We start from the raw sequence: 17,459 nt of genomic DNA, 5'->3' as shown, positions 1-17,459 counted from the left end.
TTTCAGATGAATTTGCAAAAAATTCAGTAAAGGAGAATCTCCTAATGAAGAAAGAGTTGGAGGAAGAACGGTCACGATACCAAAACCTTGTGAAGGAGTATTCTCGACTGGAGCAAAGCTATGACAACCTTCGGGATGAGATGACTATCATAAGGGTAATGAAAATAATTCCTTCCTATAAAACACCTCTGGCTTATTCACATCCCTTCTCAACTTCATTGCTCATTTCATCTAGGCCATTGAAGCTGATCTCTGACAAGACATGACCAAACATAATATAGACTTTGACATTCCTTGGGGGAGATATAATGTAAACAAGTATCTGGTTAAGAAAATTTATTGCCAAGCAATGTCTGGCTGTGGCTTCTGAGTCTTATAAAGGATCCTCTGGGAACATTGGTGAGGAACTCATTAGCAAGTGGCTTGGTTGGTTTCAGGATTTTCCTAGTTTAGGAAAAATTTTTAGCTTTTTATCATCTTCTGAAGCTGATAGATACTTTAAATTAAATTTCTCTTTTTTATTGAGAATTTGACAAGCATCAACAAATATGAAATTTCAGTATATAAAGAACAGAAAGAGAAAGAGTTGGGGAACTGAACCTTTAGGTTCAGTTATTATTTAACAATTTGTTTTTAAATAGATAATAAATGTAAAACAAGAGCAACAATATCTGTGTCCATTTTTGAACTTCTGCTATTTTTATATATATTTAATCTTTTGCTTTTTTTCCTTCTTTCCTTCCTTTCTTCCTTCTTTCCTCCCTTCCTTCTTTCCTTTTTTCTTCTTTTTCTTCCTTCCTTTCATCCCTCCTTCTCTTCTTTCCTTCCTCTCTCATTCCTTTCTTTGTTCAATTTCCTTTCTTTTTCTTTCTTTCACATCAATTTCATTATCTACCAACTTCAAGCAAAACAAATCCACATATTGACCATATCTGAAAATATAAGCCTCATTCTGTCCTTCTAATCCGGGACTTCTTAAACTTTTTCCACATGCAACCTTTTTTTTTTTTTTTTTTTTTTTTTTTGTCCACATATTTTTCTACAGATAGATAGATAGATAAAATAGTTGTACAAATTAAATATTTACTAGTAATAAATCAGAATTTCACAACCCCCACATTCTCTTACATGATCCCATCTGGTATCTTGACTCACAGTGTAAGAAGTTTTGCTTCTAGTCCACTGACCCTTTGCCAAGAGATGGGAAGGATGCTTCATCTTCAGTTAAAGCTGACATATGAATGAAGCTGAGAAGACCTAATGTGGTTTCAGTGGTTCTTTGTATAAAGTGACTCAGACATATTTTAAATAATATCCCAATTGGGTTGTTTTCTCAAATACCTGGTGAAACATATCATGCATGTTTTCCTGATAATTCAAAATTTCAGTAATATTTTTTCTTTCTGTTTCATGTAAACAATTCCTTTTATTCCTACCCATACAGCATTGGTTGAGTAAGCAGAAAGAGAAACTGAGTAGGAACATATATGGAATTATAAAATTGCCCCAGCAAGTCTAGTTTTAACTCTTCCGGTTTATTGGAATGTGAAAAAGACTCTAAATAAACTATATAAGCTCTATTTTCAGTATCCACCAATTTTCAAAATTTGCTTGTAATAGCACTGAAGGTAGGAAGGGCATTTCCAGGATCATCTTAAGAGGGTGAATAATGACATTCAGCTCTGGAGTGATGGTTCCTCTGTGCCTGGGAGGTCAGGAATCACTTCACAAGGCAATCTCATATAGATTGATACCCTACAGATTTACATTTCATTTAGCAATAGAATTACCCACTCTTACCGTGGGGGCAAGCATGTGTTTGTTAGATTGTGATGTCATTATTTAGGTGACTGTAGGAAATGAAGATGAAATGGCTCTTTTGAGATAACTATCAAACTACTATTCTAAGAGGCCAGCAATGACAAATTTTTGTTGTATGAGACTGACAGCAACAACAAACCACAAGATCTATTGCTCCTCCAGAATTCATAGTGCTACATACATAACATTGTTTCTTTATGAAATTTCATGTGTTATATTGTTTTGGCAATTGTCTCTTTGAACAGCAAACCCCAGGTCATAGGCGAAACCCTTCAAACCAGAGTAGTTTAGAATCTGACTCGAATTATCCATCAGTCTCCACGTCTGAGATCGGAGATACTGAAGATGCAATCCAACAAGTGGAGGTAAGTCTCTCTGGATCAAAGCCATGTACAATTTGTTGGAGAGAAAGAAATAATTATGCTCCTTGCCTGAATAGCCCTAAAAAGCAATGATATTTCCTATTAGGATATAAAAATTTGGCCACCGATAAACAGAGAAGTTAAAGGTTAAATCTTATGAATAAAATTATTAGAATTCAAACTTTAATAATCAAAAGTCCTTTGCAGGATGAAATTAAAAGATTTTGCCCTAAAAGTCACAGTTGCTTCAACAAGAAGAAATTTCCTGAGAAACTAAATTGAAACTTCCAGAGTTAAACCCCTAGGTAAAACAAAAAACTGATGCACTAAGGAAAAAAGAAACACATTATGTGAAAAAAGAAAAGATTCTTCTCAGGTTGACTATTGGTTTGTTATTGATGGTAAAAAAAAAAGGGGGGGGCCTCAACCTCTTTCTTCATCATCTTGCAGGAAAAGGCCTCAATTGGTTTACCCCATAAGGGGAGGTCATCTTCAGATTTCATTGAAGATTAAAGAAAGAGGTCTCTCCTGTCTCATCCAAAGTAAAGGGCTTGAACTAAAGCTGATCACATGAGAGAATTTTAGTATCCATGGTGAAGAGAAAAGACTAAAGGAAGGACTATAAAAGAAAAGTCTTCAACTTGTTTTGGTCCCCAGAGTAAGAGAGATCTAGAACTCAAATTCTTATGCTTCAGCAGCAAAAATGAGAAAACAACAAAGGAGCACAATTGAAGACTTTTATAGTGACAACTTACCAACACACACACACACACACACACACACACACACACACACACACCTGAAAGAGACTTTTATAGTGACAACTTACCAACACACACACACACACCTGAAAGAGACTTTTATAGTGACAACTTACCAACACACACAGACACACACACACACACACACACACACACACACACCCCTGAAAGAGAAGAATAATTAAAATACACTTAGAATCAAAACATAAAGGAATAAATAGCTTTCCCACAAAAACAATTAGAATTCTTCAAAGAAATTATGCAAAATTTTTAAAAATATGATAAAAGAAATGAAAGCTATAGAAGAGAGAAATATAAAAAAGGATTAAGAGCTTAATAGGAGAGAAATAAAATCTCACCCTAGTAATAAACTCCCTGAAAATTAGAATGCACCAAGTATAAATTAATGATTTCAGGAGACAAGAAGAATTCTTAGAACCAATTAAAAAAAAGAAATCTGAGGAAAATATGAGATATTTCATACCAAAAACAACTGCCCTGAAAAACATATCAAGGTGAGATAATTTAAGAATCATGGAATATCTGTTTATCTTAAATCTCTGACCAAAATCAAAATACCTTGAAGCTCTTGTTTCAAGAGATCATTTTTAAAAATTACCCAAACATATTATAACAAGTGGACAATATGGAAATGGAAATAATACAAAAATCACTTCCTGAAAAAAATTCCAAAATCTCTGGTCTCATTTTCACAATAGTTGTATTTTGTGATGATAACTATGGAGGACAGACTAGAAGTAGAGCCAGCGGTACCCCACCATTTTTTTAATAGTATAAAAAAGGCTCTCAACTCCTGTTCCCATGGTTCTCTAATTTACCACCCTGAAGGGGGAACTTGATGATGGTAGTGATCATGGTAAGGATGGGAATGATGGGTCACTTCTTCACAGGAGTTGAGGCCCTAAATGAAGCTCTTCTCAGCTACTTATATTTTAAAATTGTAGGACAGAAATATTTAAAAAAAAAAAAAGCCTGAAGGGGAAAAATATCTTGAAAAACCACTGTTATACAATGTGTTTAGATACGGAAGTAGATATGTTACTGTTATCTCAAGATATTATCTCACGGTTTGATCACAATCTTGGCAGTGATTACTGATAACATACATGGTTAACAAAGTGGTTTTATTTTCCATATTTTTATTGTTTTTTTTAATATGGGGGATTTTTATTAATAGTACTTTATTTTCTTAAATATATACAAAGATAGTTTTCAACATTTGCCTTTGCAAACCTTTTTGCAAATTTTTCTATCTCCCCCATCTCCCAGACAGCAAGCAATCCAATGTAGGTTAAACATGTGCAGTTCTTCTAAACATATTTCTATATTCATCATACTGTGCAAAAAAAATCAGATCCAAAGGGAAAAAACACACAATTGTTTTTGTTTTTTAAAGAATTTTTTTCATTTTTCCCCTCCCCCAAAGGGCTTTGTTTTCATGCAATTTGACTTTTACTACACAATTGGCCATTTTGAATGGTCACGAGAGAATGAATAGTTTATGTCCAATTCTCAGATACTTTGTAGAGTTTTAGGAAGCTTTGTAGTGTAAGACTTTTTTGGAGGAAAAAACTTCTAATCATTATGTCTATGATGTGGAAAGGTCCCATATATTTGGGAAGTAATCAAGCTTTTTATTTTGTTTGCAAAAGTGATGAGCAGAGACAAAAGAGAATTAGATAATGAAGTGTTTCCCTAAAGCATTTGCCTCATCTGGTACATTTTTCTTTTCTTTCCACCTATTCCTGAAGGAAATGGGCTTGGAGAAGGCAGCTATGGATATGTCTGTCTTTCTGAAGCTACAGAAGAGAGTTCGGGAGCTGGAACAGGAAAGAAAGAAATTGCAAACTCAGCTGGAAAAGAAAGAACAACAAGAAAGCAAGAAAGTCCAGGTACAATGAAGTTCTTGGGGACCCCTTGAAATGCACAGGTTAGGAGACACAATGACCCTCTAACCCCCCTCATAGATAAGATATATATCAAGGTTTGGCTGTTTAGAGTGGTCATGTGGATGGACTTCAGGGTGTGTGAGCTAACTTCCTCATAAATAATCCAGTCTGTGTACTTGCTAATAAAACATGTCAAACCACAATTTGGACAAGTAGGTGAGAAAGTACTGGATTTGTAATCAAGAAGACTTGATTCAAATTGAGCTCAAATACTTACTAGCTGTGTGACCCTCAGCAAGTAATTCAAACCCTGTTTCCCTCAGTTTCCTTTTCATCAAACAAGCTGGAGAAGAAAATGACAAACCACTCCTATAGCTTTGCCAAGAAAACCCCAAATAGGATCATGAAGAGTTGAACATGACTGAAAAGACTGAATAACAACAGTATCAGGATTCTACCATATACATTCCTTGTATCTCTTCCTTGGATTATTAGAGTAGAATATTACCCAAGTAGTCCTAAATTAAGCAGCTTTAATTAGTATGACTTAGATGATCTACTGGTGGTTTTTATACCTTTGCTAGATAGATGATATATTTTCTTTCAATTTCTTATTTTATTCTTTCTCTACTAAGAGAAAGACTGTTCATCTACTCTGTTCATAATCCTGGGAATTTCTAAAGGATACAGAAGATGTGGTTTATAGTCTGGTTGAAAAAAATATATAGGAGCAGCTAGGTGGAACAATAAATAGAGACCGAGTCCTGGAGGACCTGAGTTCAAATCCTCCCTCAGATACTTAACACTTTCTAGTTGTGACCTTGGGCAAATCACTTAACACAATTGCTTTGTCAAAATACAAAACAAACCGGGGATGTGGGGAAATTGGGACACTGATACATTGCTGGTGGAGTTGTGAAAGAATCCAGCCATTCTGGAGAGCAATCTGGAATTATGCCCAAAAAGTTATCAAACTGTGCATACCCTTTGACCCAGCAGCGCTACTACTGGGATTATATCCCAAAGAAATACTAAAGAGTGGAAAGAGACATATATGTGCCAAAATGTTTGTGGCAGCTCTTTTTGTTGTAGCTAGAAACTGGAAGATGAATGGATGTCCATCAGTTGGAGAATGGTTGGGTAAATTGTGGTATATGAAGGTTATGGAATATTATTGCTCTGTAAGAAATGACCAGCAGGAGGAATACAGAGAGGCCTGGAGAGACTTAGGTCAACTGATGCTGAGTGAAATGAGCAGAACCAGAAGATCACTGTATACTTCAACAACAATACTGTATGAGGATGTATTCTGATGGAAGTGGAAATCTTCAACATAAAGAAGATCCAACTCACTTCCAGTTGATCAATGATGGACAGAAATAACTATACCCAGAGAAGGAACACTGGGAAGCGAATGTAAATTGTTAGCACTAATATCTGTCTGCCCAGGTTGCATGTACGCCTTCGGATTCTAATGTTTATTGTGCAACAAGAAAATGATATTCACACACATGTATTGTACTTAGACTATATTGTAACACATGTAAAAATGTATGGTATTGCCTGTCGTTCGGGGGGCGAGGGAATAGAGGGAGGGGGGGCAATTTGGAAAAATGAATACAAGGGATAATATTATAAAATATATATATAATAAAAAAAATAAATAAATAAAAAAAAAAATACAAAACAAACCCAAAAATGGAAAAAAAAATAAAAAAGAGGGCAGGATCAGGGGATTGGATTTGAAATAAGAGGTCCAAGTTTTAAGCCTTAGCTCTGTTTACTATTTGTATAATTATGGCAGGTTCTTTCTTTTCTAAAGCCTCACATTCCTCATCAGTAATAAAATAATTACGATATTTATACTACCTCCCCACTTACCTCACGGGGGCCTTATTATGATTAAATGAAAGAATATTCAGGAAACATTTTGTTACTAATAAACTATATTATGGTGAGTTATTATTATTATAGAAATGCAAACAATATAATATAGAATCAGGGGTTAAATCACCAGGCCCAAACTATCGATTTAGAGTTCTAGAAAGGATCAATGAATGTTGCAGTGGGCCTGTTCTAGTTCCATATGGACTTCATTTAAAAATTTTATCTTAAATTAGAGCAAACTAAAACTTCTTGGCCTACTTAAAACCTGTGCAAGATTGATATTTAATATGGTGATGGCTAAATAGTGCAGACTTGAAGTCAGAAGACCTAGGATCTAAAACTTGGCTCTGCTATTTATTTCTTCTTTGACCTTGGGAGGGTTTTTTTTTTCTTTTTCTGTGCCTTAGTTTTCTGCTCTATAAAATGAATGTTTGGATTAAAATAAGCCCTGTTTTTATTTGGAGTCCTCTTGGTTTAAAATTTTAATATTTCATGAAGAGTCATTGACTTTCTGGAACCATACATGTTGTTCAATTTATTTCAGACACGAATGACTCTTTGTGACTCCATTTTAAGTTTTCTTGCCATTTCCTTCTCCAACTCATTTTACAGATAAGCAAACTGAGGCAAACAGATTAAGTGATTTGTCCAGGGTCACACAGCTAGTCAGTATCTGAGGCTGGATTTGAATTCAAATTTTCTTGACTCCAGGCCCTGCACTCTATCCATTTGGTCACCTAGCTGCCGGCAAAACATAAAAAGGTATGAAAATCCATAGGTTATTAACTTTTATCTCAGCTTGAATGAGATGCTTACTCACTGTGTGGGGTATATCATACATACATACATGACACAGGCTGTCTCTATTATTCTTCCTGTGCAAATTCAAGAAGCTTGCACACACAATTCATGTTCTCCTATATAAATGTGCTCCGTCCTCTCTCTGAGACCCTCTCAATCCACCCCCATCCTCTGCAGTAAGCATTTAAATGCTGGTGGATTTAAATCTCTCTGATGGATTAAACTTAGAATGGAGGGTGGAAGGATTAGGTTTATAAGTGACACATTGCATTAGGAAAGAAGTGAAAGGCAGTAATCAAATGTATGAAAAGCCAAATGGACTGGATTAGTAAAAGATGCCGAGAAAAAAGAAAAGAAAAAAAAAAAAAAAAAAAAAACAAAGAATGAACATCTTGCCCCTGCTTCCTTCTGAATTCAAAAATGGCTTGTATTTTATCCCTTTATTTTTTGTGCCCTCATCTATCAATTCCAAATAATCTTGATATCCATCCTTTGGAACTATTCTGTTTGTGGGTTTTCTTTTTTCTTTTTCTTTTTTGCAAGGCAATTATGTGTTAAGTGACTTGCCCAGGATCACACAGCTAGTAAGTATTAATTGTCCGATGCTACGTTTGAACTTGGGTCCTCCTGACTCCAGGACCGGTACTCTATATCCTGTCCTATCTGTTTGACCCTGGATACCTATTCTGTTGCTTGTTCCTGTTAAAGCAGGAATGAAAGTGAGAAACTCAAGGTTCCTCCTAAATAGATCACTGGCTTCTTAGCAAGTGAAATAAGAGAGTAACATGGGAGAGAACCAACAGAACCCAGTTATGATATTCTGAAACCCCACCACCCAGCCATGAGATCCAGAGTGGAAGGCAGGCAGCTACCAAGCCTTTCCTTGTACAGAGACCAAGGGCCAAGGTAATTCAATCCACTTTAGCAAAGAGGTAATTTGGCTTTGTGTATAAAAAGCATGCCAGCTTTTGGATCTGGGAGACCCGGGGTCACATCCTGCCTGTGAGATCTACTAATTGTGTGACCTTGGTTTAGGCTCTTGGTACCTGTCCCCTGTAATTTTCTAAGACTTTCAATTGAAATTGAAGTTCAAACTTGCATAAGTAATGAGAGCTCCTTGTCTCAAATGTTCTCCACCAATGAAAATACTAATAAAAAGCAAAAGTATAGAGTTAAAAAAAAAAAAAAAAACCTTGCTTTCTGTCCTTAGTAAGTTTCTGTTCTAGATGGCATAGGGATTTGCAGAAAATGATTATATTCTTTACAAGATGGACTGTGTTAGGGATAAAGAGATCCATTGTAATCTAGGATTTTTATTTGTTCCTTTTGTTTAGAGTCAGTCTCCTTATTTTGCCCAGACTGAAAGCACTACTTAAGCCCTGGTCCCATTCTGATGGGTACAGGAGCTGTGACCTACTCTATTTCCAATCTCATCATATAATACCTTGCCTGCCTTGATTTAGAAAATTTTGAGAAAGGAGCTCCTTCTGAATTATTTATTGCTGGGTAGAGATCTATGGCACAACTGTCAACCATGAAGAAAGACACGTCTATAAATAAGAGATGGCACTGAAATCAATGGGATGTAAAATCAATATTTGTATGATCTGTTCCCTTGCAAGACCAATGACCGTGACTGCTAGCCAGGGCTATAATGAATTTGAGCTACCATTGATTCAATCCACTGAGGGAGGTTTGTGTGACACTTGGCCATTATCATCCTGGTGGTGATATTTCTTTAAATGTTTCTAAGACTGGGTAGCCTGAAATTAGGAAGACTGGAATTCCAATTCAGCTTCAAACTCTTGCTAGCTATGTGACCTTTGGCCAGTCATTTCATGACTGTCTACCTCAGTTTCCTCATCAGCAAAATGGGGACAACAACATCCACTTTCCAAGATCATTGTAAAACTCAAATGAGATAATAATTGCATCATGCTTAGCATAGATCCTGGCACATAGTAGGCGCTATGTAAATGCTTATTCCTTTTCCTAGTGTTTGGGAATGTTACCTAGAAGAGCATGGTAAGGTTGAAAAGGGAGTACTGACTTAGATACAAAAAGGCTTGGGCTGCCCACTGCCTGGCTGGGTGACTTTGGGCAAATTACTCACATCTCTTTGACCAACGTTTAAGTCTTCTCAGTCATGGAAAGCTTAATGAAAAAGGTGAATTTTGAGCTGGTAAGGGCAGTGACTCAATGAAGAGAATAGTGTGCAGAGGTGAGACAGATATGCTAAGCCACAAATCATACTACATTTGCATAGCATCTGAAGTTTCTAGAACTTTTGTTTTTTAACAGCAATCCTATGAGATACAATAGGCATTATGAGTAGCATTCCATTTTGTAGATGGAATAACCCATAGAAAGACTACAGAACTTTTTCTGGATCACACAAGGGTGTTGGAACTGGCATTGGATCTCTGGACTCTGGTTCTAGAACTGCAGCAACAAGGGATCAGGATGGGCAAGACCCTGGTACACTAACCTCTCATGGCCTCTCCTCCCTGATACCGTGGTCTTCTTCAAGAAGGAAGGACAAATAACAAATAGTCTTGCTATTATAGCTTTGTATCACTTATCTGCCTGTCTTTATCTTTGCAGGTAGTTGAAACAAATAATGGAATAGATGCAGACCAAGATGCAGATCTGGCCTACAACAGCCTGAAGGTAAGGTTAATTCAGTAATAATTATCGGTTGCATGATCCTGGGCAAGTCATTTACCTAATTAACCTCAATTTCATCTCTCCTTGAGCGTTTATATAAAGGAGATTCTTTCCCCTCTCTGAGGCTTCTGTAATCAGTTGTAAAAGTACAGTATTAAAAGTCTGGAGACCCAAGGCCCCATTCCAGATCTGCTCCCAGCTTCCCTGTGTGCCATCAAGCAAATCTGTTTATTTCTGTAGAATTTTGTTTTCTCACCTTCACCTTACACATAAAAGATTTTTAACAAATTCAATGCAATTGAAAGAAACAAATCTAAAATTAAAAAAAGTATTTTGAATGGGTTTTGTTATAAAGGACCAGAATTTCTGCCTTGCCTATTTGATAGGGTTTTCATGAAGATGACAAGGACAACAGTAGAAAAAGACCACCTATGTGTGTATGTTTGAGTGTATATACATATATATCTACCATACATATGTATATAAACACAACTAGATATACATGTATACACACACAAGAAAAATGTATACACAGAGGTATAAGCTTGAGTACATACTAAGATTTATACACATAGAGATTCATATGTGATTATACATATATCAGTGTCAGGTAGACAAGTCCTAATAACACAGGCTGACTCCTAGCATTGTGAGAAACAGAGCTGAAGTGAATCAAGTAGTAATAATTCACATTTTTATAACACTATGAGGCTTACCATATGCTTTCCCCATAATCCTGTGAGGTACCTAGTATTAAGAATTATTCTTCTCATTTTACATATAGCTGCTGATTGAATGTTAAAATTGAGTCTAAGAAGTTAAATGACTTACCCAGCGTCATGGAGCTGGACGAGTGTTAAGGAGAAGGGCAGACAACATAGAAACTTCAAGTTTGGGTAAGAAGGACCCAGAAAGGATAGGAATTTGTCAGGAGGGTGGAGAAGAGCCTAGAGGAAATGTCAAAGAATGACTTGGCTTATTACATAGTTAAGCCCTCAATCAGACCTAATGAAAACTCAATCTCTAGAAGCCCTACATATATGTCACAGACCAGTACTCAAAAATTCCCTTATAATCAAGCACCTTGGAAAAGGACCTGTTGCACCATTTAAAACCGAGAGATAAGACAGCCATTAATCTAGCCCTGGAAGTTCCTTTCTTTAATTTAAAAAAAAAATTCAATAGTATTTTATTTTTGTAAGTATATGTAAAGATAGTTTTCACCATTCATTTTTGTAAGTTTTGAATTCCAAATTTTTTTCACACTCCCTCTCTTACTTCTCTCCTAAGACCACAAACAATCTAATGTGAGTTATACATGTGCAATCATTTTAAACATATTCTTGGAAGTTCCTTTCAACCAGCAGGGCTGTTGCTGCTAGCACAGTATGAGAGTTCTCGGTAGGGTTTTTCCTTTGAATTATTGGCTGAGATTTCTTTTCCTGTGTGATTTCTGGGAGATTTAAAAGTCTTAATAGAGCTAGTAAGTCTTCACAATTGATGAATGCCTATGAAATCCAAACTTGCTCTCCTTCAGTAAGCATTCCCCAGAGGAGCCTTGATCATGTCAGGAGAATTGGAAAATGTGAAAAACACTTAGCATTATTAAGTCATTCATCCTGTCTCTTTTTTTAGGACCAACAACAGCACCAATTTGCTAGCAAATTATTTACTCCAACTCTTGTCTCTTAAAATGGATGCTCCACCTTCCTTTCTTCTCCCAATAATCTGCCTTTGTCATTGAGAAGAACATATTAGGACCAAGCTCCCTTCTGTGTGTAGTGATGCCCCAGATTTCTTTTCCAGAGGGAAGCCAGGTCCATCTCCCCTTTAAAGTTCTAGGGGAGCCCCTGGAGAGATGAGATATCTTTTTTCTAACCCTCTCAGATTGTATCTTTATTCTAGGGTGATACCATCCCAGGGCCATTCAACCAAACAATATTAATTAATTTTTCAAAGATATGTTTGCTTCAAAAACAATAGAAAGAACAGAAATACAAATATTTTCCCCAACTCCCAGAAGACAAAATAAAAAACAGGATAAGGGCCAGGCTCTGATCAACATGGTTTGTTTTTTTGTTTATTTGTTTGTTTGTTTGTTTATTTTTTTAATCTCCCCAAACTCCCGTTCTACATTATAGCCAATCAATTAATGCCAATCCCCACTCTTTTCTCCATAGAAGATTACATTTCCACCATTACAGAAGTTTCAGGGGTTTCATCCCTATCATAGATCTTGATACTTAGGGATCATCTACTATCTATGATGTGTAAGACCAAGTTAGAATTCCTCAATTGTTCCCAAATGGCCATGCCGCAGTTTCTCTGAACAAGGTCAGTGTTCACATCATAGTTTCCAGCTGGTACCTTGTAAATGTGGGTCCTTTTCCCTTTTTAATGATCTCTTTGGGACACAAACCCTGTAAAGACACTGCTGGATCAAAGGGGATGCACAGTTTGATAGCCACTTGAACATAGTTCCAAATAGCTTTTCAGAATGGTTGCATCAGAACTTTATAAGTTTTAAAGTTGTATATGATTGTTAATTGTTGTTATAATTTATCATTATTACTACTGCGTGTTGATTTGACTTTTCCAATGTCAGCAAAATAGCCTGAAGGACTGTCTAATGTTCATTATAGTGTGTATGTGTGCATTTATATGGGTGTGATATCAACTTTTGAGGTATCTTCTTTATTGCTGTTTTTGTTATTATTTCCTGACAGACCTGGTTATTGATATCAGTCAGATGTCAAAGGGAAAGGAATAGCTCTTGGGTTATTATTTTACATGGAGGCAACATTTGAATACCTTAATGTGCAAAGCTCTGTGCCAGGGTTGAGACAATGATGAATAGCAAACATACAATCCCTGACTTCAAGGAACTTACAGTGTAGTAAAAGAGTCCATAAAGCGTGGAATCAGAAACTTATACTCTAAAGATAAAATTAATGAGTTCCATAAGAGAAGTACAAACTATTTTAGGAGTCAGTGCCACATTTGTTACCATTCCAAATCTATTTCTAAAGGTAAAGAACAATGCAACAATTATATTAATAATAATAATAGTTGGCATTTATATGGCACTTTCAGATTTGCAAAGTGCTTCACATGTTATCTCATTTGAGTCATCAACTCTATGAGATAGGTGCTATCCCCATTTCATAATTAATATTTAATAAATTATTATCCCCATAATTACATAATTATTCCAGTAAATAATTATCTCCATTTCTTAAATGAGGAAACATTGAGGAATGACAAGTGATTTGTCCAGGGTCATACATTAAGAAGTGTCTGAGTCAGTATTTGAACTCAAATATTCTTAGGTATTCAATCCTGGCTCTATATTTATGTTGCCTCTCAGCTGCTTTAATGAAAAAAAAAAGTGAATTATTAATGGTAAGTTTTCAGTCAGTGTGACAGGTTAAAGTTAGAAGGGAGATTTAGGGGGAAGGGAGCCTTCCTGGAAGACCTTCATTTGCCACCTACAGGTACATGGTACCTACATATAAAGCCAGTTTTGATCTTATTTAGTCAGTTAACCTCTCTCATTCCAATATTGATGCTGATATCAGTAATCTTCTTTGTCCCTCAGTTTCTGCCATTGTTCACAATATGGTTTACAAAAACAACAGCAGATACTCGATCAGAATTCTCTTTTAAGCCTGTCTTAACAATTTGGTGAGGGAGAATTTGAAGGACCTTTTTTGACATCCATGCTAATGACTCTGTAATTGTGGGTATGGCTTTCCAAATGAAGTGTGAAGAACTCATATCTGTCAACAAATGCCAAATAGGTCAGCCTCAGAACAGTGAGGCAGCTCTCAGGTCAGTGATAGAAGTTGGGATGCTATTGCCTCACTTCAGGAAAACTGAGGAAAAGAAAAGGAAAGTTTAAAAAAGACAGATCTTAAAAACAAACATACAACAGAAAAAAACAGACCTTTTGTATCACTATTTCTTCCCCCAACCCTTCTAAATTCAAGGCAATTATTGTTAATTAAATATGGAATTGTTTGCCATAATAAGCACATTAGTTTTAGATCAAATTTGTGCTGGAGTTGCACTGTTGATGTGCTGATTGAACATTTTGTTCATAGTGCTTTGGAGTCCCCTGTATAATCACTGTGCCAGTATAATAGTGCCCATTTTATAGGAGAGGAAACATGATGTTACCATTTTAAATTATTATATAAGTTGAAAGTTATTATATCTTTGTTTTTATGGCATTTTTTAGTCATATCTACAATTTATTGCCAAGGCCCCAGGAAAACAAGCCCCAATTATAGAATTATTTCTGTGGGAAAATTTTATACTGCTTATGATATCATTTCTAAACATGCATTGAAGTTAAAAGTGGGCAAATAATTATACTCAATGTAGCAAACCTGAGATGTGATGTGTAGACTGACTACACACATCTCTCTAAACTCAATATGAAATGGACCTGAGCCCTTGATTGATGGGAACTGACCTCTAGACCAGAGAAGACGCTATCTTAGATCCTTCTTTGGGTCGTATCAAAGCCATAACTGGGACAGGGTAACTAGGACTTTGTCCTAGAGCGCAGAAAGCACTGCTTAATACCTAGTCAATAAAAATAATTAGTTAAAATAGGAAATTAAGGTCACGGGCTCACATGAGCACCTGCCCTATGCTCTGAAAATCAATGTTATAGTCTTCTTCAAGAACCACATTGTATAACAATGTTCTAGGGTCTTTGTTTCCCTCATATATCCCAACCCTTACCCTTCTCTCTGCTCAAATGAGGGTGTGCTTTGTGCTATTTACCATAGCACAAAAATTTCTGTTTCCAGTTCTGCTTCAGATACATACTCTTCTCAGTCTAGGATAGAATCAGAAAAGGCCTTTAGGAAGAGGAACATCAGAATCATAATTTTGCCAAGACCCCAACATGTTCAGTGATCTGTTTCATTGTTGAGGGCCAATGATAAGTTATTGGGACCATCTTCCTAGCTTTTGTGTTCTGTAACCATAGGCCACCTCACAGTTTTGAGCTTAGAGCACTCATGATTTTTGAGAAGACTAATTTCTGTCCTTCTGATCCTTTGACACATTTATACTTCCTTCCAGTCCCCTCTTCACTGTCAGTATTTTGGCACAGGTGACATCCCTTCAGAGACAATTCAGGGGAAGTTCTTGAACCAGGTAATCCCTCATATATTCCTAATCTTTGACAGGAATGGCCTCCGCTCCATATTTGTAGGGAAAAAACTGTATAGAGTCATCAAGCCCCTTGGCTACCAGTCATACCACTGAACTCACTGAAATAAATGAGTGCATCATTCTAGGGATTCAGAAAAACACCATTATCCCAGACTGGGAGATTTCAAATATAGTGAAATGTGGTCTCCCCTGTCTTATAATCTCTCTCCCCCAAGGTGACACAACACTCAGGAACATCATAAAAATGTCCATGGCATGTTGCAATATCTTCCTTTTGGAATCCATGTATGATGGATAAGTGATGGAAGGTGTCCTTGGGGTCTGGAGGAGAAGGTACGAGGATAAAGAAGGTGTTTATACACAGTGTAGTTGGGAAAAGCAGGAATGAATGGATGTTAGCTTATGTTTTTGCCTAAGCCTTCCCAGTTCTCTGTTGGGCGATATCATTGGTGAATGGGGACACCTGGAGTTTAGATTTAGCATAACACACATTCTGTAACCCTTGTGGACTTGGAGAATATTAGAATGGCGAAGGAAACTTAGAGGTCATTTCACTTTATATTTGGGAAAACTGAGGCTCGGGGAGGGGGAAAGTGTTTTGACTAGGGTTTTTAAAATAAGCAGATGATTTCAGTCTAAAACTAGTGATTTTTTTTTTCAAACTATACCCGGGCTGTAAGGGTTTTGGTGAATAGAGACTAGGATAGGCATTTGACTTATAATTTTCTTGGAAGAAGGACCTCCCAGAGGTAGAAGTTCTATCTACCAGAGCAGGTTTTATACCTCCTCTAAAATTTACAGCTTTAGACAGAGACCTAGAACAGGGGTGTCAAACTCACTAAACCTACGTGAAGTTCCCCGTTGACTGTGTATTAACATTTTATTGTTGTTGTTCAGTCATTTCAGTTATGTATGAATCTTCATGACCCTATTTGGTCATTTTTTTTAAATTTAATTTTATTTATTTATAATTTTTGACAGTATATATGCATGAGTAAATTTTTAAAAACATTATCCCTTGTATTCATTTTTCCAAATTATCCCCTCCCTCCCTCTACTCCTTCCCCTTGATGACAGGCAATCCCACACAGTATTTGGTCATTTTAAAAATTTTCTTTGGACGGGGGATCTTGATAAAGATACTAGAATGATTTGTCATTTTCTTCTCCAGCTTATTTGACAGATGAGGAAACTGAGGCAAACAGGATCACACAGCTAGTAAATGTCTGAGGTCAGATCTGACTCCAGACCCAGAATTCACCTTCTAGCTGCCCATATTAACATTATCTATGTTCTTTTGTATTTTTGTTCATTTTGTTAAATATTTCCTAGTTACATTTTAATCTGGTTCTGCACCATATTGGCAGCCATATGAAGATGTCATACATTTGACACCTTTGGCCAAGAGCATTGAAGTTTGAATGGCTTGTCTGGATCCCCCAGCCAATATGTGTCTGAGGCTAGACTAAAATCCAGGTCTTCTAGTCTTGTAACCCCTCTCCTTTTGCTGAAAGTGTTGAAAGCAGAAGGGACATGAGAACTCATTCACATTTATAAAGATGAGACAATAGAAACCCAGACTGAGGCACAGACTTGTGCAACTCACTCAGCTCCTTCCTAGCAGTGGAGCGCAGCTGGGACAAGAAGCTCGTCATAGGAATGTGATGAGCATGTACTAAATGTTTATGAATTGGCGAAGGAGGAGGAAGAGGAAGAAAAGGAGGAGAAAAAGGAAAAAGGGGAGGAGGACAGAGAAGGAAGAGGAGGAGGAAGAGCAGCAACTTGGGTTCCTGACTCAGCTGTTCAACAAAGTATGTATTAAATGATTCTCAAGTTCCAAACACTAGTGATGAAAAGAAAAAAAAAACTTTTCTAGGAGCTCACAATCTCCCATGGTCTAACATTCTATCTACTTTACTACACTAAGTGAGAGAAACATATAAGGTCAATATGTGGACTTAATCTGGCATTGCTGTGCCCAGCAAGAAGATTCCCCATGGATTTTATGGAATTATGGGTAATTATTAAGGCTGAACTTCCAAAGATTGGAGTTCAAACCA

At 36.6% G+C, this 17,459-nt stretch overlaps 1 protein-coding gene across 2 annotated transcripts in view; it reads left to right on the top strand.

Moving 5' to 3' along the window:
• The window catches only part of MYO5B (myosin VB), a 500,991-nt gene that overhangs the window by 431,805 nt on the left and 51,727 nt on the right, over positions 1-17,459 (top strand). For both annotated transcript variants that reach the window (XM_074279362.1, XM_074279363.1), the window contains exons 24-27: positions 7-155; positions 2,067-2,186; positions 4,717-4,857; positions 10,147-10,212. In XM_074279362.1, the coding sequence (XP_074135463.1) occupies positions 7-155; positions 2,067-2,186; positions 4,717-4,857; positions 10,147-10,212 (476 nt within the window). The remainder of the gene's footprint in view (positions 1-6; positions 156-2,066; positions 2,187-4,716; positions 4,858-10,146; positions 10,213-17,459) is intronic.

This window comes from Sminthopsis crassicaudata, chromosome 1, assembly GCF_048593235.1.
Source record: "Sminthopsis crassicaudata isolate SCR6 chromosome 1, ASM4859323v1, whole genome shotgun sequence".
NCBI classification, from domain to species: Eukaryota; Metazoa; Chordata; class Mammalia; order Dasyuromorphia; family Dasyuridae; genus Sminthopsis; species Sminthopsis crassicaudata.
This window is presented reverse-complemented; position numbering and strand designations above follow the sequence as displayed.